General features: G+C 44.7%; 1 protein-coding gene and 2 long non-coding RNA genes across 33 annotated transcripts in view; 1 reads left to right on the forward strand and 2 right to left on the reverse strand.

The window, feature by feature from the left end:
- LOC106848735 (uncharacterized) overlaps positions 1-26,918 on the reverse strand; it is an 86,986-nt gene that overhangs the window by 14,119 nt on the left and 45,949 nt on the right. For 9 of the 19 annotated variants that reach the window (XM_088159655.1, XM_088159657.1, XM_088159663.1 and 6 more), the window contains one exon: positions 21,270-22,635. In XM_088159655.1, the coding sequence (XP_088015781.1) occupies positions 22,167-22,635 (469 nt within the window). In that variant the 3' untranslated portion in view covers positions 21,270-22,166. Of the gene's footprint in view, positions 1-1,314; positions 8,282-11,448; positions 11,490-21,269; positions 22,636-26,918 lie in introns of those variants that run through there. The other 10 variants (XR_015801431.1, XR_015801433.1, XR_015801437.1 and 7 more) reach the window with 3 other exon arrangements.
- Positions 19,311-20,644, reverse strand: LOC148224798 (uncharacterized). Its single transcript, XR_015801462.1, has 2 exons — positions 20,509-20,644; positions 19,311-19,715 (listed from the first exon to the last, which is right to left on the reverse strand). It is a non-coding gene; the product is annotated as an uncharacterized LOC148224798 (long non-coding RNA).
- LOC106848733 (uncharacterized) overlaps positions 21,136-26,918 on the forward strand; it is a 76,584-nt gene continuing 70,801 nt past the window's right edge. For all 13 annotated transcript variants that reach the window (XR_015801450.1, XR_015801448.1, XR_001402510.2 and 10 more), the window contains exon 1: positions 21,136-21,276. This is a non-coding gene — a long non-coding RNA (uncharacterized LOC106848733). The remainder of the gene's footprint in view (positions 21,277-26,918) is intronic.

Here is a 26,918-nt window from a genome sequence, read left to right on the forward strand (position 1 = left end):
TTTTTCTGAGCTTCCAGTATGCAATGTCACTAGCCGGTAAAGGATCACTGATGGACTCTCCATCCTGTCATACACAGCAGTTGCTAGTTGCTAGCTTCAGAGGGGCAAGATTTCACCCCACAGGAAATCAAGGTAAGAGAGAAATAATACTCATTTCATTCAATTATATAGTAAAGCTCTCACATTTTCAGGATCTCAGTCCTCAGACATTTCTTATTTCTGTCACAAAAAGGCAGTTGGGAGGATATGTAACATAAAGTACGAAAAAGGGTGCTGTAACACAGAGTGAGACAAGGGGGCCAAAGCTGTAAATTCCTTCCATCGACATGGTAATCTGTATTTGTAAAAGGCCAATGTTGAGCAGGCAGTGAAAACAGAAATGCATAACCACATCACATCATTCCACTGCCAGAAACATTCATACTAATTTCCACCATCAAACACACAGTATGATTACTTAAAAGCTTTTTTAACTTATAAAAACAAAATCCACAAGATGGTATAACTTCTCATTTGCATATTCTGTAAAATGAATATATATCAAATTGGCAACAATCTATACCTTCTGTACAAGCCTCCTTCAGGGTCATTAACATGGAATCAACTCCTTGCAGTAAGTAGCCACTTCTTTTTCTTGGGTTTTATGTTAAAAATTGAAAATTAATCTTGCAAGTCATTTTGAGCCAGCAAAACAGGATTGACAAAGCAAGCACTGTAGTATGATATCTTTTATTAGGCCAGCTTAGAGTTCAAAAGTATGCAAGCCTCCTTGACCACACACAGGTTCCTGTATGCAGAACTCCAGGCTGGAGCCATAAAATGTATTAAACTACTTGCTTTGTCACTACCTATATATATATATATGTATATATATATAATGCATACACATTTGAAATGCTTCAGAATAAACTGTTCATTGACACAGGTTTAAAATAACAACTCTGAAGGATTTCTGTGGGTTGGCATGTAATCTTGCAATGTATTACTGCGATTAATAATTTATCAGTACACAGAACAAATCCTGCTTCTGATTTCTAACAAAGTCCAATTCCTATGAAAAAAGTCATAGTAATAATATTAGCAAACATACATTGTTTGCTGCTTGTAATAATAACAATGAGAATACCTGGCGAAGATACAGCACAGTGTTTCCCATCAAGTGTTTTCTAAGGAATAATACAGAGCATCACTAACCTTGTAGTAGCTATGATACTTCAGGGTGCTTTAAGACCCACTCTAAATGGAAATCTCTTCTGCATAAGAATTGAAATGTTTCTAATGTTGTTTTGTGCCCCAGCGAGGTGTCTGCATTACCTGCTCAGCTCTGCTCTCCATCCCACAAGCACATAAACAGATATCACCATGTCAGCTCTCAGTGCACATGACAAGCCTTCCTGCCCTGGAACAGAAGGGCCAGCTGTGGGAGCTATGTACAAAGAATGCATCGAAGAACGGTGACAGAAGCAACCCCTCTTCTTCCTTCAAATTCTGGCACCTGCGAATCTCTTTCTGGGTGTTTCATTGGGAATGCTGTGGCCAGTAAATGAAAGCCAGTCATTGTTACAAAGACTGAAGAACTGGTGTCCCTCAAGCCTTTGGGCTACCAGCACAGGTAACATTTTGTAAATATGAGTATCAGTGACTGCACGATGTCTCTACAGCCCTCAGCTTCTGCAACTCTGCCAGCACAGGCTGTGGCAGTGTCTTGTGCTCTAGTTGTACCTGCCTTGGGATGGGTTGGTGGGTCTGACAGCATCAAATGTGCCTCTGATGAAGTCTGCTAACTCACTGTGAATGAGCCTGAAGTTGATGCTACATTTTCTTAGATTTGATCCTGAACAACAAAGGCTGTTTAAGACCAAAGAACATCACGGGTTTGTAGAAGAGCTTTGTCTGCCTATGGCAGTGTGCTCACAAAGGATCAACATTTTGATCCTTCTGCTGGTGATCTAGGTCATGGGAAAAAATATTGGTAAGTAGATATACCGATTAATAAGAAATTTGAAACCACCTTTAGAATAAATTTAAGATGTGGCCTCAGTGTTACCCTATCCACCTGAAAATAATATGGAGGATTAAACATGAAAGCTAGAACGTCATTTATCCCCGAGCTGAGGTAATGGCTACTAAAAATGTGGATTTCATTGACAGATGATTTAGTGAACATGATGACAGACGCTCAAACATGGCTCCATTAAAGATAAAAGCAACATACTTAAATCTCATGAGGAGGGATTTTTTTCTTATTGGTAGAAAATGTATGTCATGACCTTTAGAAACTTAGGAACCACATAACGAGAAAATAACAAAGAATCAGCACTCATAAGTGTCTGGCTAAAGTTCCCACTAAACAGGCTTTGATAGATCATTTTTTCCTGACAACAAAGGCACCAGAGAGATTGGCTGGATTCTAGTTCTCCACTACAACCTATGATGAAAAATACTTCCTGTGGCCAAATGAAAAGACAAAGAGAACACTTTCTCCTTGAAAATGTGGGTTTGTTTGCACTTCTAGAGTGAATCTAGTCCAGGGATGTCATCCAAGAATATCAATACCATCAGGGCCAAAGAGGAAGATGTAGTTATAAAAGTGTCCCAAATATTGAGTCATTGTGTTCTTTGAAGATGAGAGTTTTATCAATGACTGAGAAGATACTGAAAATCTAGAAACGAAAATTAGTTATTCTTTTGCTTCTGAGATTTCAACTCCACTGCCAGCTGTAATGCACTGCCTCAGTGTTTGGTGTCAGTGAGGGTGATTCAAAGCCTAGCCCAGAGACGACCCCCCCTTTCTCTGTGGGCCTTCTGGAAACATTGGTCTGGAGTGCAGCTGATGGCAGTGAGTGGCCTCAGCCCTCTCATTAACAGGACACAAGAAGACAGAAATAGACACTTTTAACGTGGCTCTTCCCACCAAAAAGGAAATGTCAAAAATAGGTAAGATGAATAATTCCCCAGAAGTACCCACTCCTCTCCTAAGGTGATGTGCTTAGATGCAAACATTCATGCTGGACATCTACAATTAGATTAGAAGAAACACACCTCAGACATCTGCATTTCAGAAGAGGAAAACGTTGGAGCCTTATGGCGCAAATGCACCTAAGAGGCGATTTTATCATTGTAGTCTTACACATCACAAAGACTAAAATTTTGACTCCCAAGTCTTCTTTGAGCATTCATAAAGAATGTCAAACTGCATATTTGAGAGGAATGTGGCCTGTTTCTCAAGAGGGAAACATAGATTATATCCATCATGTCATACATCTTTCACATATGGCTTAAAGCTTTAGAATTTCATAATGTTGACCATTAAAGGAAATTGCACATATATCCACTACTATTTTATTTATTTGCCAAGAAACACAGAAAAACGCCTATGACAAAAACATATAGTAACTACGAATTACAGTAATAAAAAACTATCCCTAATTAATATATCCAAGCAAACACTAGGAGTGATCTACGACTTTGCCAAGGAACAAAGTAGGAAAGATTTGTCAAGTTTGGGGCTGGTTTTCACCTTTGCATAGAGTCTTTGTAGAAAAAGTGTACATTCTGTGATTTAACAGACTCAAAGAAAAAAATCAGCTTTTAATCTTGGTCTATAACAAGATTCCTCTATAATATTTTCATGATTAAAAACTAGGAGTAGGCAGGTGAGAGGCAGAGCTGTTCCATGTGAACAAAGAGAAGAGAAACAAAGGCATAATTGGGGCTCCTACTTCCAGTTCCTACTGCTCAAGCTATAAAATTGCTATAATGTCTTTCTAAGAGAGCTTTATGATGTTTTGTTATAATGTCTTGCAAGCTAGAGTAGACCTAAAGTCTTCCTTTGATGTGTTTACACTGAATTAACATTAGTTAAAGGGTAAAATGAATGATCTGTTCAGCTGACCAAATGTAGATTTCTAAATAAGAGTGAGATAAACTGTCTCTAAGCTCCACTGACTCTATTGACTAGTCTAACTACCTCAGGGGAGGTTAAGGTCAGCTATTAGGAAAGACTTCTTCACTGAAAGACAGGTTAAGCATTGCACCAGGCTGCCCAGAGAAGTAGAGGAGTCACCATCCCTGGAAGTGCTCAAAAAATGACTGCAAGTGGCACTTTATGATATGGTTTAGTGGGCATAGTGATATTAGATCTAATGTTGGACGTGATCTTGCAGGTCTTTCCCAACCTTAATGATTCTGTGATGTATGATTATATGGCTACAAAGGGCACTTAGACACTCAAGTGTGGACATCTAGAGTTACCCAAAAGGTAAACATCTAACATCTCTACCAGGCCTCACAGCTCTCACTGACAGATAGGTGAGATTCCAGACTAGCTTAGTGATTATATTAGGCTAAGGAGCAATTCTGGGGAAAAAAAATTAATCAACTGAACAATAATCAACAGTGTCAATTGGCTATAAAAAACGAAACAGTCATAATATGATGGGATGTACATCTGACAGGCCATATGAAGCCATCCTTCATTCTGTTTGTACCAGGTTATACTGCACCTAGGAATGCATGAGGAAAGGTGGAAAATAAAAGTAAATCTACAAGAATGGCTGGAGGTCAAGAAAAATAAGTTATCCTCAATCATTTTCAAATCAAGATCCAGAAAAGGTAGCAATGGGCTTAACGTATAGCAAAAGAGACTCAGGTTGCAGATCAGGTTTGTATGTGTAATTTACACAAGCCTAAAAAGACAGTTTTCTAAAATTATTAAACACTGGATTTAACTACCTTGAGAGGTTCTGGAATCTCTATCCCTGGAGGTCTTATAAAGCAGGTTAGCCAAATATCTGTTCCAGAGAGCATAGGATATTTAATGTGTCTTGATCAGAAGGAAGGAGTAGATGACCTCTAGCACTGCTTTCTGTAATTCTGTGGTAACAAGTCACTTTAGAGACTTGTCTTTGACTGCAGCACTGTGTCAAATCCAGGATTAGAACACTCTATCTTTTCTGCTTCTTTTAAATCACACCAGCCAGTAATATTGACCTATTCTTCAGACAAAAAAAAAAAAAAGCCGCTTTTAAACATCCACATAAAATCATACAATAGTTTGGACTGGAAAGGATCTCCAAAGACCATCTAGTCCAATCTCTCTGTCATGAGCAGGGGCTTCTTTTACTAGATTAAGTTGCTCAAAGGCCCCATGCAACATGACCTTGAACACTTCCAATGATAGTGCATCCACAGCTTCTAAGGGAAACCTGTGCCAATATCTCACCACCTTTTGTAAAAAATTTCTTCTTTATGTCTAATCTCAACCTGTCCTCTGTCAGTTTAAAACCACTGCCCTTTTTCCTTGTCACTATAGTCCCTCTGTTTCTTTGAAGTTCTCTTTCTGTACTGGAAGGCCAAAATAAGGTCTATCCAGAGCCTTCTCTTCTCCAGACTGAGCAACCCCAACTCTCTCACTCCTTCCTCATAGCAGAGGTTTTCCACCCCTCTGATCTTTTTCGTGACCCTCCTCTGGACCCACTCCAGTGGGTCTTGTCCTGTACTGGGGAGTCCAGAACTGGTTGGTAACTGCCAGCATCCTTCTTTTTACCACTTTAAAAATGGGGGTGATGTTTCCTTTTTCCAGTCACTGGTGACCTCACATGATTGCCGTAACTGTTCAAGAATGATGGAAAGCAGTTTGGCAACTACATCAATCAATTTTCTCAGGACTGTGGGATGCACCTCATCAGGTCCCACAAGCTTGTGTTCAGTTCCTCAGGTGGTTAGGAACCCACTCTTCTCTTAATAGAGGGAGGGACTTTGCTGCCCCAGTCCCTATCTTGAAGTTCAGGGTTTAGAGAGATGTGGAAATGAACATTACCATTGGAAACTGAGCCAAAAAAAAAAAGTAGAGGAGTAACTGAACCTTCTCAATGTCTTCTGTCACTAGTCTTCCTATTTGTCGGGGCAGGGGTTTTGGTGTAACCCTTGCAAATTTAAAGAAGTGCATAACTACATTATTGTTGAATCTTTAAATACAAACTGAGCAATTTCATCAGTGCTATGTCTAAAAAATCACACTCACATTTACAGCCACATCAATTACATAGCACAATAAACATATTATGTAGCAGATATAAAGCTGAGCATGCAATGTCGTGCAGTACTTTTGCACCTTTTTAAGTTCCCTGTAAAATGCCTGAAACAAAGACACCAAAGAAAACTATGAAGACTGTCATATGCAAACATCACTTTCATTTTCTTCAGAAGTAAACTTCCCTTTAAAATATATTGTCACAGACCCAGAAATATGACCTCACTCTTTGACTTTGTCAAAAGAGATGGGTTGGAGGGGTCACCATGAAAACTGCAATTTCATAATCCTCTAACATAACTGTTAATACCCTATGCCTTCTCAGAAACATGCAGTCCATTTGCACTGAGTTAAGGTAATTTTCTGGCATTATACTTTACTGACCTTATCCCTAGGGCTAAAGGGATAGGGTCATTACTTTGTCATTACAATTTGTCATACAATTTTGTATGTATGTATGAATTGTATGCATATGTTCACTACAACTTTGTCATACAATTACTTTGTCATTTGTTCTAAATAGTCCAAGCATACACCCGCCACTTCTGTGAGGTTCTACAGCAATAATACAGTGCCTTCCAACAAAGTGATGTTTGAGGGGAGAAGTATGAACATGGCAATTAGCATTTTAAAGCCAAGCATTTAAAGCAAGCTTCACCTGCCACAAACTTAAAAGAACTTCCTTCCTGCTTCTTCATTCCTGAAACTAATATCATTGTTATCTATTTCTTAGGAGTTATCTGTTTCTTAGGAGTTTTTACCAAATTTTACAATTGAATTGAATTTCCCAGTTCAGTTTCAGGACAGACAATCTTATTTGCATCACAGAACACCAGGGGAAATTCACTCAGAAATGGTGTCTCTTACTCTGCATGCAGATGTAAATGGATACATAAAATGTATCCATTGATACATATGTCTCTTCTCTGTGCCTTAACAAAACCCTCTTAAAAACTGCTGTTCAGCATTTTGGTCATTTATATGCCAAGCTTAAAAAAGTAGAAAACATGCTACCAACTTCTAATATTGTGACCCTATATATTAAAAAAGTCACCAGATCTATCAGATTACAATAAAATTCCAATGCCATTATTTTGCTTCTATAACCCCTCAAGCAGCAATGTAGAAGCCAGTGGCTCTGGAAGAGGCACTGTCCTCTAGAATTCCACCAGGGACAATTGCCACCCAGATCCACAGATAATGTAGCACTGGCAGTTTATTTTTTTTTTTATCTCTGTTAGCAGATCAAAGACACACTCAATATTCGTCTGGACAAGGCACTTTGAGAAAACTAATCTGAATCAACCAAACGAAGTGAACTATATATTTGATTTACACTCTAAGTATCTGCACAGGTGCTTATTACTATTCAGTAAATCTGCATTAGAAATTAATTAACTTCCATGTCTCATAGAAAACACAGTGGCAGTTTCTTAAAAAGAACTCTCTAATGTGAGCCATGAAGCCATCCTCTTTCTTAAGAATTTTTCAGCCAGAAGAGACTTGATCTAAATCTGCAGTTCTTAATGAGGCAACCAGAGGAATGATGGCAGCTATGAAAGAAATGATCCATCAAGCTGACAAGAAGAATTCAGTTTTACAATCAGATCATTTATATATTCTATATTTAAATAGTGTCCTGTTGCTATCAAGCTTTCCTAAAATTCAAACTAATGGCACATTCCAAATGTGGAGATATTGCCCCTCTTTCCGTAGGAATTGAGAGAACAGAAGTGATTTGTTATTCACCCAGCACAAAGAAAACAAAAAAAAACCCTGCAGAACTTAACATTAGACACATAAAATACATATGTCTACATCTTACCTGTCAGATCATGCTCTGCACAATTGGGTATTTATGGGTGTGTGTCCTCTCTAAAACAGACTAGATGAGTTATACATTCAAAGTACCTACTTCTCTCTGCTGACCGTAATGAAGTGTAATGTGACATGGTACACACTGTAAACTACATTAATGTGTATCAAGTTTTCCCTAATATTTATTTGATCTTGGCATGCCCCCCTAATGACGATCAAGTTAACGACTGCAGGTTTCAGATCTCTGGCTCCAAGCTGTATCTCCCCTTCTCCTCTGCAGGTCATCTTCTGTGCATTTTCATTTCATATCTGAATGAAAGTCATATTTCAATGTTGGTGGGTTTTTTGGTGTGTTCCAATGATCCAACTATTCTGCTACAAACAGCATTTGTATGCTTGAACACTGGCGTTTTAAGACACCATGCTCACCTGTAGAAAAGACAGATGGAAAATGCTCAAGGGCATTGTCTCACATCAGATTGCCCTAGCAGTCCCTCTGCTGAGACTGTGACACCACAGTAACCCTGGCAGATGTACTTCAGCCTGTGAGCCCCACTTCTACAGTCTCATTTCAAGCAGGTTGGTGCATCCCTGAAAGGCCCAGCTTTCACCTGAGGCCACAGTCTGGGAACTGGTGCTCCAGGCCTCATGAAGACTTGAATTAAGCCTATATGGCATTTTCTGGATAAGACTAGGTGGAATCTAGTTTCCTTCTGTGGCAGGATAACAGATGGGAGAAGCAGGAGGTGTCATATCTGGACTGGTTTTGACACTGACATGTATTATTCTTCTACCTCAGACATAGAAACACAGTTTAAAGGAAACTGATATAGGACGAGTACAAACTGGCAGGGAAATCATTCACTAGAAGCATTTATCAGCGGTTAGTTATTGAAATGGAAGTGTATATAGAGTGGAATTCTTCAGGAACCCATGCTAAATTTGGGGTTTCTCAATATTTCCATTAACAACCTGAATGAAGGAAGATAAAATGCACTTATTCATTACTGCAGATAATCCCATAGAGACTGCCAGCTCATTGGAAAATAGGACTGAAATTCATATTATCTTGACAAGTAGGAGAAATAGTCTTAAAAATAGGTGGCAAACTTAAAAGAGTAAACCCCACAGTGGGATAGTAAAGAGTAAGATAGCCCTGGGAGTCTTGAACTGTGGCAAGGTCCTAGATGGAATAGTGAGCCTGATTTGAGATACAGCAAAAGAGAAATTGGACAGAGTTCAGAAAAGAGAAAGAGAAGAATTGTGAGAGGTAAAAAAAACCCCAGCACACCAGTGAAGAAAAGGCAAAAGGACTGGCACAGTTTAGTCTGCAGATGACTACAGAAGACGCGCCAAGAAAACACTTCCAGCATGAGAGGTGGTTAAACACTGGCATAGATTGCATGAGGACTGTGTGAAATCTCCATCCGTGGATATCTTTAGGAACAGGCTAGACAAGTGGAAAAGACAAAGGGTAGCAGATCATCAGTGCATAGGCAGAGGTTCAATGATCTCTGGGGTCCCTTTCACCTCTATTTTCTAGGATGCAATCATTCTGCATCTTCTAAACTTTTCGTTGTGAACAGTTGTGTTTAGCGTAATTGTGCAAAGACCAGCATTTCTCATTCAACATCCTTGGAGCTGAATGAACCTGAGCTTTTTACTCGTTATAAATTCAGTAAGTCTGCTACTGCTCAGAGTTCACTGCACTAAAGCTAAGGCAGTTAGACAGCCTGCTTTTATAATGCCTTCAGTGAATAAATTTGCACAGCTGCTACCTACAGTCTACATTATTGCTCAGCACCACTTTGTTAATTTGGAATCCAGATCTGGTGACTGATTTAGGAAAACAGTTCAGCTAATCCCTAGTGAATAGAAATCCTCAGCCTAAGATTGTACAGCTCACCAGATTCCCACACGTGCAAAAGCAGCAGCTGCCTTGCAAAGGGAAGTTAAAATATCAAGCACAAACTTTAGGGGGTTTTCATATGACATGCTTATTTTCCTTCCTCAGAGACCTAGGGCTCCAAAAGGAAGGAGTAGAGACAATCACAAACTTTCCCAGTAGATGACTTTCACAGTAAGGTGGAAAGTGCATGTATGTGTTCTAGAGAGCTCTGAGAGGGCAATGATCCTGGGCAGGACAACATTCAGGGCTAGTGTTAAAAAAATAAATTTTGCTAATTAGCCCTGTCTTGTTTCTTCATCCAGCCAATACAATTAGTGTGCATAACCATGTGATATCAATAACCCATATATTTTAAACCATCTCCATGTAAATGCCTTCTTCATGATAAAACACATTCAGGCAGAGTACTGTGAATTACAGTTCCTTAGTGAGAGTTTCTGGGCTAGAATTCATTGTTATGGGAAGGCTCCTGTGCATCCTTCATGCCTGATAGGAATCCCTTGACTGACCCACAATCTGTTGAGCTTTGGGAGACCACATAAGACCCATTACTTCACTCAAACTTGGCATGAGGTAGGGCAAGCAGCTGGGATATGGAGATAGGCCAATCAGTCAGACATATGTTATGTACTATACCTGTTCCTGCAGTTGTCATCCAAATTTAGAAATAAATGAAAGGATATAATAAAATCATCTATTTTAATTACAAAAATGAAAATTCATTTATTCCTCAAAATTATTGTTATAAAGACATAATAACTGCTCTCAGATAAGTCCTTCAGAGTGGCACTGAATGGTTCTACTGCAGTTGGAACTAGCTTCTATTAAGCTTCACCTACCCATATTCAGGAGAATATTCCCCAACTATGATTCTCTCTATTCTTGTATTTATAACACAAGTTTTGAGAACATTATGTAAGTTGTCTAGCTATATATTGATTTATATATGTCCCTGGATATCTCAAACATATGCCTCCCTTTTCTCATTCTTGCTGTGCCCTTGCACTGAATTTTTTTTCACTTTCTCTCCATACTTTCTTCCACTGTTTCTGCGATTTCTCTTTTTTCCTTCCAAATTAAGACGTATGGAATTAACCTTTGAGCCTCCTTTTCAGTAGACTTTGCTTCTCTCCTGTTCTCAAAAGCAAAGAGATTTACTGATTAAATATTCTCACCTCCTGCCAATTATAAAATGGAGCTCAGTTCTCCAACAGTGCAGTGCAGGCCACTAGAGCAGAAGAGATGAAATCTGTTCATTAGAAGTAGAATATTCATGTCCAGGGTTATTTCCTAGCAAGTGTACATGTACAGGTGCAATGAGAGATCTCTGAGGTAAAGTCTAAGAAAAAAAAAATGAGGCTCAAAATCTAAAGCTATTCAGATACTTACCTCCTACTGCCCATCAAAAAGTATTTAAATAGGAGTCAGATGCCTAAGGACCCCAGATGACCTTTGGGGATCCAGGCCTATGGTCCCATCTGCGCTACCCAAGCACCAAACAACTCAAGATGTTCTCGGGTGAATAAAAGTCTCATGTGGAAAAGTTTGCTAAAGTTTCTGAACTAAATATACTTCTGGGAAGTGAACTAGGTATTGCTGGTCTGTTTTCTGAGATCTGTATTACAGACAGCCAAAGTGTACCAGAAATGGTTGTGTGTAAACCATTGTGTTGATTGTGTTAACTTACAGTTTTTGTAGTGTTACACATTGCTGAGCCACTCACTTGACCTGTTAAAAAAAAAAAAAAAGTCAAGCTGTATTTACCAAAATTATGTAACTAGCTTTTGATTAGCAAATACTTTCTGAAAACCATTTTATATTGACAAGACTTCTTTTTCATATAACATTTTTACCTTTAGCTAGATATTGACAGATCAGGGATCTGGCCTCTAAGGTAAGATACATACTTCCTAATCAAGTGCTTCAGTTTGCTGTGAAATACATGAGAAAATCTGGACTCTCAGAAGAGTGATAAATACACAGTTGCACATTAAACCATGTAGAGTCTGGTAATACAATAGGCCAGACGTGAAGCTGCTGAAATCTCATTTCTCTCTGGAGTTTGCATACCTTGAAGCACCTATTCAAAACTAGTTTCAATTCTAGACCAGCACTTAGCATCGTCCTGAAGCACTGAGCATTGCTAGTGTGAGTGAGCACTTCAGCAGGAGCAGTACTATTACATTTGCACATTGCAAATCTCCAAAGCCACAAGCACACACATTTCATCACCCAAATACTTTCATTACTATCTATGCAGATATAGATTAGAGATACTGAAAGTTTCTCCATACATTAGCCATTTAAAACACTAATCATTTTGGTTACTCTTCTTTCAGTTCATTCTGTAACACTAATTTATGACTGAGAAGTAATATTAATTTATCTATTAAAAGGAGGAAATATACATTCAGGTGTATGCAGGGAAACATTTTTTCTCTGTTTACTCTTAATTTACATCTTGATGAGTCAAATCCCCACTGTTACACTGCCAAGTCAAATAATATTTCATCATCGATTAAAATGGTCCCACGGGATTGTAGAATGCAAACCTCTTTAATGAATTTGGTCCACTAAATTATTATGGCCAAAAAAAACCCCCTGCATTTTACATCTCTAAGAAAAAGTAATGACGAAGACATCTTTTCAGAGCCACTAGCTTTTGAGAGGGCGGATCATTTGCAATTTCAATAGAGGAGTGTCGGTGGAAGGGCTCCACCGCACTGGCGGGGAATAGCCCCGGGTGACCCGCACGGGCGGCCCGCGGTAGGGGCGGCTGCTCGGGGTCTCCAAGAGGGGAGGCCAGAGAAAAATCTAACGAGGGGGGAAACCACAAGGTGTATTGGTGCAGCTGTACAGGAGCCAGAAGAGATGGATGTTATCAACAGCCTTTTCGAGCTTTGGGCTCACTATCTGTTTTAACAGGGCAGAGATGCGGAATGCGGACACTTTGAATGCCGCATCTCGGCAGCCCCGAGTTACCGAAGAGACCGGGGGGGAGGCGGTGGCCAACTGTGAGGAGCCTTGGGCGAGCTGAGCGGAGAGCTCGGGGCCGGCTCTGCAGGCCACCCCTTCCCCGTACGGACCCCTCGCCGCGGCTGCAGAGAGGCCGAGCCGGGCCGGGGCCGAGCCGCGGGTGTCCCGGGGCGGTCTCCGCTGTGAGCGGCACAAACCGAGGCCGAGGCTCGGCCCCTCGGCGGCCCGGCCCCGGAGTGGCGGCGGGGCCACAGGCAGCTCCCTCCTCCCCGCATGTCCTGCCCGGCTCGGCCTCCGCCCGACCCGGCGCCTCCCGGCGCTGCCCTCTGGCAGCACGGACTGCTCCCGCTGTCCCGGCACCGTCCCAGGAGGTACCAGCACCGTCCTAACTGTTCCAGCACTATTCCAGCCCTGTCCCAGACTGTGCCAGACTGTCCCAGGGCAGTTGCAGACTGTACCAGCACTGCCCCAGATGCTCCAGCACTGTCTCGAACGGTGCCAGGGCAGTTCCAGTCTGACCCAGCTTTGTCCCAGCACCGTTCTAGGATGTCCCAGCACTATCGCAACTTCTCCAATACTCTACCCGACTGTCCGAGCATCGCCCCAGCTGTCCCAGCACTGCCCGATCACAGTCACAGACTGTCCCAGACTTTCCCAATGAACTGTCGTGAACTGTCCCAACAGAGTTCCAGAACTGTCCTGGCACTGCCACAGCTCCTCCGCGGGTACCCATCCCACCTGTCCCCCGGGTGCCCTAGGGGGCTTGTCCCTCGTGTACCGGCCAGGCGGCACGGAGCAAAGGAACTTAGCGAGTGCAGCCCTCGGTGACTGTTCCAGGGCCACGGGAAGCTTTAATTGTGCCCCAGGATAGCACATGGTCACTAGTAGAGAGATAAGCACTGGAAAAGGAGCCGGTGGCTCTGCCGATGGGACCTACAAGCTACTTTGCTGTGGTGTTTGCAGTTACTGTGCTCAGGAAAAGATCAGCAACGCTTCAGCTCCCCAAAAAAGTCCGAGCACGGACAAACCAGCAGCTCGAGGTGTCAAGTTTGCAGAAAATGGCCGAAGATACTTTCTTTTTTTTTCTTTTTTTTTTCTTTTTTTTTTTTTTTTTTTTTTTTTTTTTGCGTTTTCTTCCCGGAAATAAAACCAATAAGCTGAACGCGGGAGATGAACTACTGTCTGGTGGTAAATACTGACCAGCAGTAGCAGCAGCAGCTGGAGCCGGATCACCAACACTGCCAGCGTGTTAACGGCAGCGTACAGAGGAGAAAGGTGACATCTCCGGGCTGCCGCAGCTGCCTGCACGCCCACTTCCTTCACTGGCTCGAGTGTCTGCGAGAAAAGGTAAGAGGCTGGTGCAGAGAAACAAAAGCAATAAAAACCAAAAACTATTTAGGGGGGAAAAAGAATAACAAAACATTAATCATTTGGAAGTAGCTGCAGAGCCACGGTCCCCGGCCGGGGCGAGCAGGGCAGGTGGCAGCGGGTGGTGGTGGCGGTGCAGCGACCGGTGTAAGCTATCCCTCTGTCCTGCACAGGCCAGCCAAAGGCGGCAAGGGGGAGCGGGGAAAATGAATCCTGGCGGCAGGGAGACCCCACTGGGAAACCGGCGGGAAATGGACAAGGCGCCCCGTAGCATGGATGGTAGGACAGGCGGTGATAAAGGACTCCCCCACTCTCCAGAGGTGATGGAAAAGTAAAGTCTAAAACTCCCCCAAGAACACACGTTTCAGTTTCAGCGGAGTGGTATGGAAATGACTGTCATTCACATTCACCAGGTCCTGAAGGCTTTCTGAGGAGTCAAAAGTTACGTTTCGAAGCGGTGTCATTGTCGTTCCAACACACCGGAAAGTTTCCATCCGAGCAATTTGAGCATTTTACGGCAGCCACTCTTTTCCCCGGAAACCAAAACTAGCCTGGGAACCAGATCTGCAGCAGGCTGGCAGCTGCTCTTCGCCTCGCTTCGCCTGACCAAGAGGTGATGGTAAGGACGGCTGCACTTCCAGGACTCCCCGGCCCTTGGCTCCACCACCATCTCACTGAGGAACTGCCCCGAGACCAGAATCGGGTACCTCAGCAGCTCGACTCCCCGAACGAGTAAATAACCCAGAATCAGCAGCTAACTCAACTCCAAAAGGTCGCATTTGGAGGGAGGTGTGGGAGGGGAGGAAACCCTAAACAGTTGTTGCTGCTTTTTCGATTTTTTTTTTTTTTTTTTTAATAGCGGCATTCTAACTTTTCCCAACTCTCTGAACTTCTTTGCTTAATTGCACCGTTTGACCTTCTGCTAAAAAGATGTGATCCTTCACTTTTTTCTACATGTTAAATAATTCCTGATGTGCCAAGAGAAATAAAAGTACCACCAGACACCCATGGTGCCGAGTATTTGCATTTGGTATTTTTACGACGAGATTTTAAATCCCATAATTTAATTACGCCAAATAGAAAGATAACATAGTCGTCTGTAGAGCTCAAATACCTGAATTTACACCCACGTTTGTGCCAAGTTTGACAAGAGACGAAACCCCGCCTCAGCGTCACTGGGGCGGGAGAGGGACAAGGGACACAAAAATACGAGCGTGGGGACATCTCTGCGGGAAGGGGTGCTCGAAAATGGGAAGCTGAGAAAGCTGGCATCGAGGGGATGAGCAGGATGCTGAGCCTGGCACAAAAGCGAGCCATTACACAGATATTTGGTTATCATCAGAGAAATCTTTGGACTGGGGAACGAAAAGGAGCGAGAAACTTAACGTTTGCAGAAGGGAGAAGTGATGTCCCCATGCCCACGGTCCCGGTGCCTGGCAGCTCCTCTCCGGCCAGAGGCGGCTAGGCTGCCATGGGGGACATTTATGAAATTACACCCCCTGCTCATGGCCACAGTTCTGAAATCACGGAAGTTAAAAAAAAAAAAAAAAAAAAAAGCTCGCTGGGACACCAGTCACCGGTCATCCAAACCCAGGTTACTGCATTTCTTTTGCTAAGCGCTGTCATTTTTGCTATATATATATAGTCCCAACAATCAATTGCGACGAGAACGTGTTAAAGACCCCACTAATTTACAAAGAACAAAGACACTTTCCAGCTATGCTAGGAAAGAAGAAGAATAAAGGAGGGGGGAGGGGAAAAAAAAAAAGAAGAAAAAAACAAACAACAAAAACCCCAAACCTCGACTCAATTGAAAATAACGATTTTGTTCTTGGACGGCTACCAGGTTTTTGCTCTTACCGTCCCGGGACTTTGATTTAACCTCAGTAACATCCTGAAAGGCTACAGTCACTTTGCATACATTGCATCGTACCTTTTCGGTCCCGCAATGGAGAGCAGTACCGAGATGACGGCAGGCTCTCCAGAAAGGTACTTTTTTCGGGGAAAGAAACCTGATGAGCCGCATGGGGTTAAATTAAACCTCGCGGAGATCCAGCTTGTATGAACAAAAATCGCCCAGTCTTTGACAACGTGGTCACACACGCCTGGACATCGACAACGGTGACTGAAAAATGATTGCGAAATTACGCGGGTCTAAACACCCCCCTACCCCCCACAAAAAAAAAAAAAAATCAGACCGAAAAAAAGAAAGCGCCCCAAAAATCTTGGTAGAAGTGACCGGTGTTAACTGCGGCTTACTGATCCTTCAGCTTTGCTTCGACACGCAGATCACGTCCATTCTCTCCACAGGTTTCCCAAAATCTCGCCTTTCCAGCCCATTCTGTGGGCTTGGCCGTACGGAGAGCGATTTGGGGGAGCGGAGGGGGCTCCGCCGCTCGCCCTCGTCCCGCCGCGGGGCTGCCCAAGCCCTCTGGGGCAAGGGGAGGTCATGGGGTCCTGGGGCTGCTTCGCAGATCCCGGGAAGTGCAGCCCGGGAGAAACCGCGGTGCTCCCGCAGAATTCCCAAGAAAAACGCCGAGGAAGAAAGCGGGATGCCGGAGTCGCTCCCGCTTCGCTAGAAGTGCAGACGCACCGTGTCCGTCCCGGTACAGCTGAAGCCCCCCCTTCTCATTCCCTCTTCCTTCACTACTCTCTCCTCCCCACCTATATATCTGGGGCTTTTATTGTTGGGCTTGGATTTCGGTTTTTTTGGTTTGGGTTTGGTTTTTGTTGTTTTTTTTTCACTTTTTCCTCCCTTAAGCGCAAATATCTTCTCCCCTTTGCCCTTGACATTTGAGGCTTATGAGCAAGAAGAGCTCTCTCTTTCCATGACACCACGGGGGAATTTTAGGGGTTCTTTGAAAAATTAAAAATCAGGCAGGCGAAGGCGTTGACTGTATTTGGTTGGCAGCACCCGCCGAGCGCAGAGCTGGAGGTGGCTGAGCGACAGTGGCTCATCCCCACGGTGAGGCATCAGGGACCGACCCCCGTGTCCAGCTGCAAACCCATCTGCTGGGAAACGGGGCTTGGGGAAGGTGCCGCCACCACCACACCGAGAAACGACTCTTTCCCCACACCCAAAACTAGAGGAAGTATTTTTCTGCCCCCTTCCCTGCTTAGGGTCACGGGGAGCTGCTTTCAGTCTCCGTCTCCGAATTTCGCTGGTTTCTTAAGAGGAGACACTGAACTATCACTGTTGCAACAAACTCACAGCTGCTACAAGTTGTTACTAAAGAGCGTCGAATCAAGTCTCTATCACTGCTGTGAGATTTTCTTTAAAAAAATAAATAAAGGAAAATAAATTAGATTTTTCTGTCCTATTATTAAATGCAGTAAGTTGCCGTACTCGACCAATAAAACTCTAAAAGTTTATAAAAATAGATCAGTAATATTGACAATAATACCAAAAGCAGCGCTCGAAGCGGTGCACAAACCCGGTAAACGCCTGACCGGAAAACCAAGGCGTTTGGAGCTAAGTTTTGTCGTTTCAGTTCTCCTGCTGGTGGCAACGACGTGTCGATAAACAAAAAGTGAGAATTGAGGGTGAACGGCGGGGGGCAAGGGAGAGGCGGCAAGCGCAGTTTTCCAAAGGCGGAGTTTTCTGAGGTCATTTCATCTCGAGTCTTTCGTCATTTTGAATATCAAAGAAAGCTGACTGGATGATTTTCCTCGTCCCTCGCCTGGATGGGGTGTTGCAGTACCTTCGCGCACAGATTACTTTAATCAAGGTGTTAAAACATTCTGGGTTCTTCCCTTGACGCTGACCGTGCGTTTAACAAATGCCCGGCGCAACTATTCGAGCTCGCTGCAAACTGGATTCAGCTATGAATCTTGATAGGGTGGACATTTGGAGTTTAATCGTTGCTACTTTTACTTTACATTACAGAAGAAATATGGAAAGTTGTTTGGTAAGTTTTTGATTGCAACTTTAGAGTTTCCTTCTCTATCGTAAGAGCAAAGTAGTGTGCAACATGTAGTAACTTTTCCCTATAAGGCATCTATTTCCCGGTGCAGAAAACAATCAGTATCCCTTCGGAAAATAAAGTACAGCTCTTAAAAACTCGGGGGAAAGAGCTTGTCCTCCGCTTAAGCTCTTTCCCCCTCAAAAAAACAGCCGGCAAAACAGCACTGAGGCAGTCAAGCTGCTCTGTCCGCAAACCTGGGAGGGAAAAAAAAAAAAAAAAAAAAAAAAAAAAGAAAGCGGCGCAGGCATTCCTTAGAGCAGAAGTGAAACCGTCTCGATCCTGGCGAGTTTGTTTGTAAACCCGGGAAGCAGCGAGCCCGGGCGGCGGCGGGGGGGCGGTTCCGCCCAAGGGGTGCGGGGTGCGCGGCGGCGGCGGGACCCGCCGCGGCTGGGGCTGCAGCTGCTGACTCAGAACAGCAATGTAGGTCATAACGAGTTTCCTTAAGTTACCTAAGTTCCAACAATTCAGCTTTTCTTTAGAGACTTCCAAAGTGCTGTTGCAACATCTCTGAGCGCCGTGGCTTCTGCTGAAGCTCAGCCGCCGGCTCCGAGCCACCGGACTGAGGCAGGGCAGCGCCCGGGGCGGGCATACCCACTTCGGTACTTATGCCTTTTACATCTCGCTTTTATCATCCCATTTCTACCACAACGCTGTTTGTCTCTCTTTACTCTTTTCTCTCAGAAGGTTAAAAAAAAAAAAAAAAAAAAAGTGCCAACGCGTCGCACTCCTTTTTCAGAACAGAAGCGAGAGAATTGCCTACCTACTCTACCCACTTCAGTTCTTTCCAAGAAGGCTTATTCACGGTTCACAGTTTGGATCTATCCTTTATTTCCACTATTTACTACTTTCCACCACCAGTCAATTTTTGCACCATCACTTAAAAGGCTGTTAAAAGAGCTCACTTGTGCCAGGGGTTTTGTACGCAAAAAACTAATCCAACACTCAACACCGTCCGTCTTCGAACTACGTAATTTTCGTTAATATTTTTTTCCTTTCCCCTTTAGTATTTTCTTTTCTCTCTCCCTTTTTTTTTTTTTTTTTTTTTTTTTTTTTTTTTTTTTTTCCCTGCAACCACAGCAGGAGCAAAGAGTAGCCGCAGTCCCCACAGAGAGCCCACGGAAGATGAGCAAGCACGGTGTTCTATCGCAAGAGCAGCGATGTGGGACGGAGATCTGGCGGCGAAGTTGTAGAGGAGAGGAAAGCCCGGCATTCAGGGGACGCTTCAGGAAAGGCACCACACTAACGGAATTTATTTTATTCGCTCGGAGCTTTCCTCAGGCATTACCTGCGCTCCCCGCTCTGCAGGGAGCTCCCCCGCAAGCAGGGACCGTGCGTGGGTTGGGCGGAGCAGGAGGGGGAGAGTTCAGAGGGAATAGTAGGCTCCCCCAGAAAATCATCATCGCGAAGGCATCTGTTGTCCGACGCATTAGAACTCATCCGCCCATAGAACTCACGAAAACAAGGAGCGGGGGAAAAACCCCCAAAAGTCGCCTAGTTCGACGGCTGTGCTTCTGCTGGGCAAGAATCGCCCGCGGGTCCATCAGAGGTATTTTTAGGGCGATCACTGGCGTCACGGTCACGCACGTCTCCAGCCTTCCTCCTTCCCTTCAGCTCCTCTCTAACCCCGAGGTGACAACCCACCGGCCTGTGTGATAGCAAGGAAGGATTTTCCCGTCTAAACAGAAAAATTTGCTCAACCGAGCAGGAGCCCCGTGGATGTTTCCCCGAGCATGTTACAAGTAACAGCACCAGCAGCTCCCCGGAGCCCCGAGGCCACAGCCGGGAGCGCTCGGCAGGCTCGGGCAAGCCCGGTCCCGGCCTCCGCCCGCCCGGGGCACAGCGGCTCTGCCTCCTGGGGCGGGAGGGACGAGCCCTCGCTCTTAAAAAAAAAAAAAAAAAAAAAAAAAAAAAGGCAGCAAAAGCAAAAACAACAAAAGAAAACAGCAACAAAAACAACAAAAACACACAAAAAACAAGTTGAAAGGAAACAAACAAAACAACAACAAAAAGGAACACACTTGTTTTGGTGTTTTGTTTTTTTTCCAGGCTCGCTATCCTGCGCCGTTCCCGCCAGCAGAAAGTTCCCCCCCCCGTCCCGCGGCACCCGAGGGCGGTGGCCGGGGTGACCGTGGGCGTTCAGGACTCGGAGGGAAACGAGGCGTGGGCAAAGCTCGGCACCCCTTCAGGAACACGTCCCCCCAGCCTTAGCGGCGGTGGAAGGCCCTCCTCTGGTGTTTGCAGTTTTCTTTGTTTACATTCAGTTTAGAAACATTGGCCTTCAGCCAGAAAAGCGACGGTTCCCCTTCTCTCCACCCCCCCAATTCTGTCCCCCCTCCCCCTGTCTCTTCTTCGGTGGCGGAGAAAACACTTAAGTTTCACGACCCCCAGCTTTTAAAATGTTTTCCCCTCGGCTCCCCAAATTAACCCTTCGGCACTACCTCGTAAAGAAAACGGAGCCGGGTGGTGCGTGCACCTGCCCTCGGAGCTCCCAGCCGAGAGGGTCGCAACAGGTTCTGCCGGGAGACGGAGGGTACGGGCGAGCCGATCAGCGCCCAACCGAGCGGCGGGTCCCCCCCTCCCCGTGGCCCCGCCGCTCGGCTCGGCGCGCCTCGTCTCGCCGCCCGCGGGGCGGTGCTGTGCGGCGGCAGCCGGGCGGGGAAGCAGCGGGGAAGCGGCGCGGTTCTCCCCGCCGTTCTCCCCGCCGCCGCTGCTTCTGCTGCTGCTGCTGCTGCACGGCCCGGTTCCCCCCGTGGTCGCGGCGGTGGCGGGTGAGGGAGAGCGCTGAAGTCGCTTGTACTCGCCGGGTTTGTACGTCCCCCCCCCGCCCCGCCCCTCCACCCCGATATCTTCCCCCACCACCCCTCGGCGAGGAGTAAGTGCCACCGCTCCGCCTTCTCCTTTTCGCAATGTTGACGCAATCTATAAATAGTGGAACAAAAGGACCAACTTCCTCGCAGCTTTGCTGAAACTGCACAAAAAAGGCAACCGGGGGGGGACACACACGCGGTTATTTTTTGATTTTATTTTTCTCCAGTTAAAAGGCGAATCCTCCTCCTCCTCCCTCTCTCCCCTCCCCCCACCCCCTCGCTACTGGAAGATCTTTTTTATTTTCCCTTGCTGCCTCCTATGCTGGCAACGTCCTGCGAGTGGCTATTTTGCTTTTGCACCGAGAGAAGAGCTTCCCCCCGTCACCCTCTCTTCTGACAGTAAGTGCCATTTAGCTACTGCCTTTTCGGGGTTTGGGGGGCCGCCTGCTTTCTGACCTGCCTGCTGCCCTAGAGAGCGGGCAGCACGGACCGGGAGCTCCGGGGAAGCGGTGGGAGCTTTGGAGGCGGTGAGGGGACAGCGCCGCGGAGCGAGCGGGGATGCGCGCAGGGGGGACGGGGCGTGGGGGACCCGTGGATTTGGCCGGGGGGGGGCGACCGGTGAAATAAGGTGATCGGGAGAGGGGACGGCTGCTGCCGCCCGCCGAACAAAAGCTGACGCTGATATTAAACGGGCTTTTGTTAGGGGGAAGTGAGTGTGGGTGCGTGCGTGTGTGTGTGCGGGGGGGACACCCCGCCCGCAGCAAGTTGCCGTGCGGCGGAGGGCACCTCAGACTTGTTTACCGCTCGGCGCGGCGCTCACTAGCGTGTTTACCCTGCACACACGGCGCGGGGCTCCCCTCCTCCCCCCAACCCCATCCCTCCTCCGTGCCCCGGGGAGGGGAGGGATGAGCGGAGCGGGGTTTAAAGCGGCGTTGGGGAGGGGGGGTGCGCCGTCAGGAGATGCTGATACGATCACGCGTAAAACAACCACCCCCCTCCGGTTTGCGAGTCGGATCGGTGCAAGCGCAGGCAGTCACTGGCCGGAGGGAGAATTACATCATCCCCAGCTCCAGTGATGCTACCTTTCGTGCCGCTACCATGCGCGCAGGGAAACAACCGGGGGCGCGCCTCACCCCCTCCGCTCCCGGCCGGCTCGGTGCTACCCTGGGGGCGGCGGGGGGGAGCTGGGGGGCGGGGAGGCGCGCCCCCGCGTCACTCACTCACTCACTCATACACACACACACACACACACACACACACACACACGCCCGCCCGAGTGTTTACAGCGCTCACACAGGCGTATTGTGACGTCGCCTGAGTGACAGCCCGCCGCGCCAACGGGGGGGGGGCGCGGCCCCCCGACGCCACGGGGGCAGAGCGGGGCCGCCCCGCCCGCCACGGCCCCCCCGCGCCCCGCGGGACCGGCGCCGGGAGCGGCTCCGCGGGGGCTGCAGGGCCCCGCCGAGCCCGCGGCTAAGCGCTCCCCGAGTCACATCCAACTCGCACGCTCCAGCACCGGCGTGTCTTACGCGGTGCCGAGCAGGTCGGGTTCGTGACGTTCTGTGACGCTTGAAGCGCACGCTGTGCAAGGGATTGCTCGTGAGAAAGGCGAGGTGCATTTGCACTCGTGGGGTGTCTGTGAAGTTACACCGCTCCCTCCGGGAGCGAGCGGGGGCCGCTCTCTTGCCAGGGAGCACGGTCCTGATGGCACTTTGAGACAGGGACGCCGTCAGCGCAGAAGCTGTCATATCGATGGCCCTGGACATTCCATTGTCCAGAGTGGACAATAAAAATATTACTTTGTTTTGTTTTTTTTTTTTTTAAGGGATATAGACTTAAGTACCGAGGACAAAATCTACATTTCACACATCATATGCTTTCCCCAGTGTTACAAGTGTAATGTTATAGGGTTAGAAACTTGTTGCAATATGCTGCTGGGTTGGGAAACAGTGTCTGTGGGGTTTACTCAGCCTGTGAAAATATTGAAGCAGTACTTACCCACTGCAAAGTCAATAAAACTGCATCACACTAAAACCAACAAAAAGTGCTCTACAAATTTATATTTCTCTAGAATTGTCTGCCAGAATGCAGCAGTGTAAAAATTATTACCGAAACACCAGCAACTACTTGCTTCAAAATTCAAGTAACCACGAAGCCCTGTTTAATAGTACACACAGTTTTTAATGTGTTAATGGTTTGGGTTTCTTCAAAGCACATTACTTTTTGAAGTCTGGGTGTTTCTATTTGTGCAGAAAATAGACTGAGAAGCTTTGAGCTCTTACTGTTACAAAAGTTAAAAGGAAACAAAGTTGAGCTGCTAAGTCGGCAGTCTGGAATGAGTCAATAGTATCTCCTTTGTCCTGCTACTTTCTCTGCTGTGGTGTATCTTTGCTCTATTTCCTCTGCAAAAGCAAGTGAGCATTTCCACCCTCGGCATATTTAATAGACTTAATAGAACTCCCGGCTTCTAAATATTCTAAACTACCAGTAATAATCCAATGTGTCTGCCTTTCCCAGCTTTATACGACAGTCATGATACCATCAGTGACAGTATGCTCACTTCTTTAACCACAGAGATACTTCCACATTTTCCGTTATATATAATTAATTGACCAAATTATTCTTGCTTTGTTGTAGTAAGCCTTCATAAGGGAGCAAATATGCCTTTTTAAAGTACTCCATTATCTCTTGGGGTTTTGGTTGGTTTTGTTGGTTTTTTTCGGGGGGGGGGGGAGTTAAGGGAAAAAAAAAAGAAAGATTGGGCTGGAGACATGAAGGAGATGTAAATAACTCCCCTCTTCATTTACTTGGGGATTCCCTGGGAGTCTCAGAGGGCAAGGAGGTAACATAGCTGGCTTTTACAACAGGATGACAGGTCCTGACACAGGGTCACAGAGAATCTATGCTTGGCTAGCCCTGTGCTCCAGTTTTGTTTAGCTGGTAGCTAGTCCCTTGAGGGATCAATGTCAACTTAAGCATGCTAACTTCTACAAGCAATGGGCTGGCCAGTGACTGAGAGCTGTGACTGGCTCCTCCAGGGCTCCCTACTTCTGCTGCACTTGGAGCTCGAGTGCTGCTGCCAGGCTGCTTCTGTGGCTCTGCAGCTTGTCACAGAGAGAATTAAAGTGGCAACAGTACAAAGCAAGCCTGCTCTCTGAAAACAAAAGGTGGCTAGATGTACTAGGTGGATAGGAAAAGCAGCTTGGGTAGGGACGTGGCTTAATGACTGAGACACAGAAACTGGAGCCAACTCCCATCACCATGAGCTAAGTTTCTGTGTACCTCAAACCCACTTTGCCCTGAAATTCTGGCCTTGAATTGGTATTAGTTGTTCCACAGATCTGTCACACTCTCAGAGATAATAAACAAATGTTAATTCAATATCCCACACATAAAGGTATTAGATATCAACCTATTTTCTCTTTTAAGATATGAATATCTTAAATTTATCAATTAGGGAACAAGGTATATACGTGTGTTTGTGTATGCACACACACATACATACCTCCTCACACTGACAGTCCTTTCTGGTTTAACTTTCAAAACCCATTGGAGATTAGAGTTGGGTTACTAGAGTTCAAAGAAGAGTGAATTTGTATTAATTCACCAGGGTTGAGACCTGTATTTTAATATGTACAGTATGTAGTTTATATTCAGTTTTATGTTACAGTATGAAGGCTTTTTAAGTCTCCAAGGTCAAGATAATTTTTCGTGTTTATAAAAAATAAGGCTTGTTTGTTATTAATTTATCTAACTCTGCTTTTCTTTTGATACCTGAAGTACATAAATGAGTAATTTAGCAAATGATCAGCTGAATGACCCTTCCTTTCCTATTTTCACACTTGAAAAAGATTATCAGTCAACTACTGCTGTATTACTGTATATGTGACCAGGCTGTCTGTACCAATTGATGTCTGATACTTGAAATTTTTTTATAGTCTTATTCTTATGTACATAAGATATCAGGTATTTTTTTTTATGCAGCCCTATAATTCCTAATGATAACAAGCAGTTTTCTCTGATCATCATGAAGGCCTATGCTATGGATTTCTACAGCTTTCGTTTAAAACTCTAGACACATTTCCATCTTTAAATTTGTAAAGGGTGTTACTAACTTACATTTGGAAATTAGTCTGACTGATTCAGACAGCACAGTCTTCCTGGTTCTGCAAGCAGGCAGTTCCAGTGTTTCAGCTTTTGCACAGTAGCACTTTAACAAGCAGCAGCCATGCATAACTAACAAGACTGCAAGTCCAGTTACTGCTTTTTAGAAGCCTCTACCCAGATCTTATGTTATCCAAAATGTCCATTTTATGTTGCTGCAGCCCATGACATTACTACTAACAGCAGGAAAGTGCAGTAGTTATTTACAATGGATAAGATACAGGGGGAGGAAAAAAAGTTTTAAAAAATGGAGCCTGAGGCACAGGAAGAAAGAAGAACAGCTCCAGCTATCCTTTTATAGTAACTGGTGTTTTATGGGAAGTGGTTAAGAAAGAAAAACTCTCTCTTCCTTCCAGCAGTTAGCCAGTGATGGCATGATACTTCTAACTAAAGACTGATAGCATTCTTGGATAAACCCTTATACAGATTTAATTTCTAGTATCTGGAAATAAGCAGTATTGTTTTCCTCAGCTCCTTCTCTTGAACCTATTTTTAGATTCTGGGTCTTACCCTCTAACTGTATTGATGGATGCCTAATAGATCAGTTTTAAAGTTTGGCATTAATGCCTCATAAAAAGTAGCATATTCTTATGAATATTTTTAAGTACTGTAGTAGTTTTCATCAGTATTTTTTCATACATACAGTTAGCATTCTGAATACAACATATGAATAGATGGTATTAGCTAGTCAGGGCATCACTTCAAAATGTGTACATAATGTGTACACAAGATACACCTAGCACAGACTAAAAAAAGTGTTATTGGATTACAAGTAAAAATACTTTGATGAATGGAAACTACGAATTCAGTAGTAGTTCACCAGATGAGAAATACGCCTTTAGACTCCACAAAGAAGTAAAACCTTAAAATGCTAAAAACTTGGCAACACTAGCTAGAAAAACAGATTATCGAGACCATTGTACTTTTTAAGGACTCCTAGTATCCTCATTTCTGTCTGAATGTGTTATTTGCATGAACATCCTTTTTTGTAAAACAATAAATTTCACAAAGAATCTACTGTACAACACTGTACTGATTGGCTGTCACAACTACGGACTAAATATTAATTTTGGTAGTCTAAGTTAAATCTATAAACTCCTGTATCTGGATAACTTTTAAAACCCTACACACAAATGAAACTCTCAACAAAACAATTTCCTGACTTACACATCATCCTTCCTTGTTTTTAAAGATTTGGTTAGTAATTTACATTAGTTTGTCAATTTTACTTTTATTAGTTAGACAGAGAAAAATTAGATGGTCTCTTTTGTTTTGAAGTGTATTTCATCTTAGTTTTATTACACTAAGGAGAGTGATAAACACTGCAGGCTAACTAGAAGGAGTTCCACATTGGTTTCATAACTCCTACAGATTTTTATCCCTTACAAGCAATGATTTACATATCATTGAGGGAAAATGAAAATGAGGGGGAATCTCATTATGACACTGCAAAGTGTTCTTAGTTTCTCCTAACACGGACTAGATTAAACCTGGCCTATGTCACAAGAAATGTGAAGAGTGAGAGCAAAGGGTCATTTCTCATAATAGTCATGCACAATTAATGCTCTCTTTGCTCAATACAGAAAACCAGACCCAAAATGAGGAGGAGGATATGGACTCCTATTCTTTCACCTTCACTCCCCACCCCCACCCTCTGAGCTGTAAAGAAAGGATCAGGTTGCACTATTTTAAAAGCTGGTGCAGTACGAACACTTCCTCACTATATTGGCAAGCACCGGGAGAAAATCTCTCTCAGAGCTCCCTGCAGGAGTTCCTACTGCTTCATAACATCCTTTACTCAGGACTTGTCTTCTCAACAGAGCTGAGTCTTCAATAAAGTGATGAAAACTTCTCCCATAAACCTACAATATTTTTAG

Source organism: Sturnus vulgaris, chromosome 2, assembly GCF_052056855.1.
Source record: "Sturnus vulgaris isolate bStuVul1 chromosome 2, bStuVul1.hap1, whole genome shotgun sequence".
Classification (NCBI taxonomy): domain Eukaryota; kingdom Metazoa; phylum Chordata; class Aves; order Passeriformes; family Sturnidae; genus Sturnus; species Sturnus vulgaris.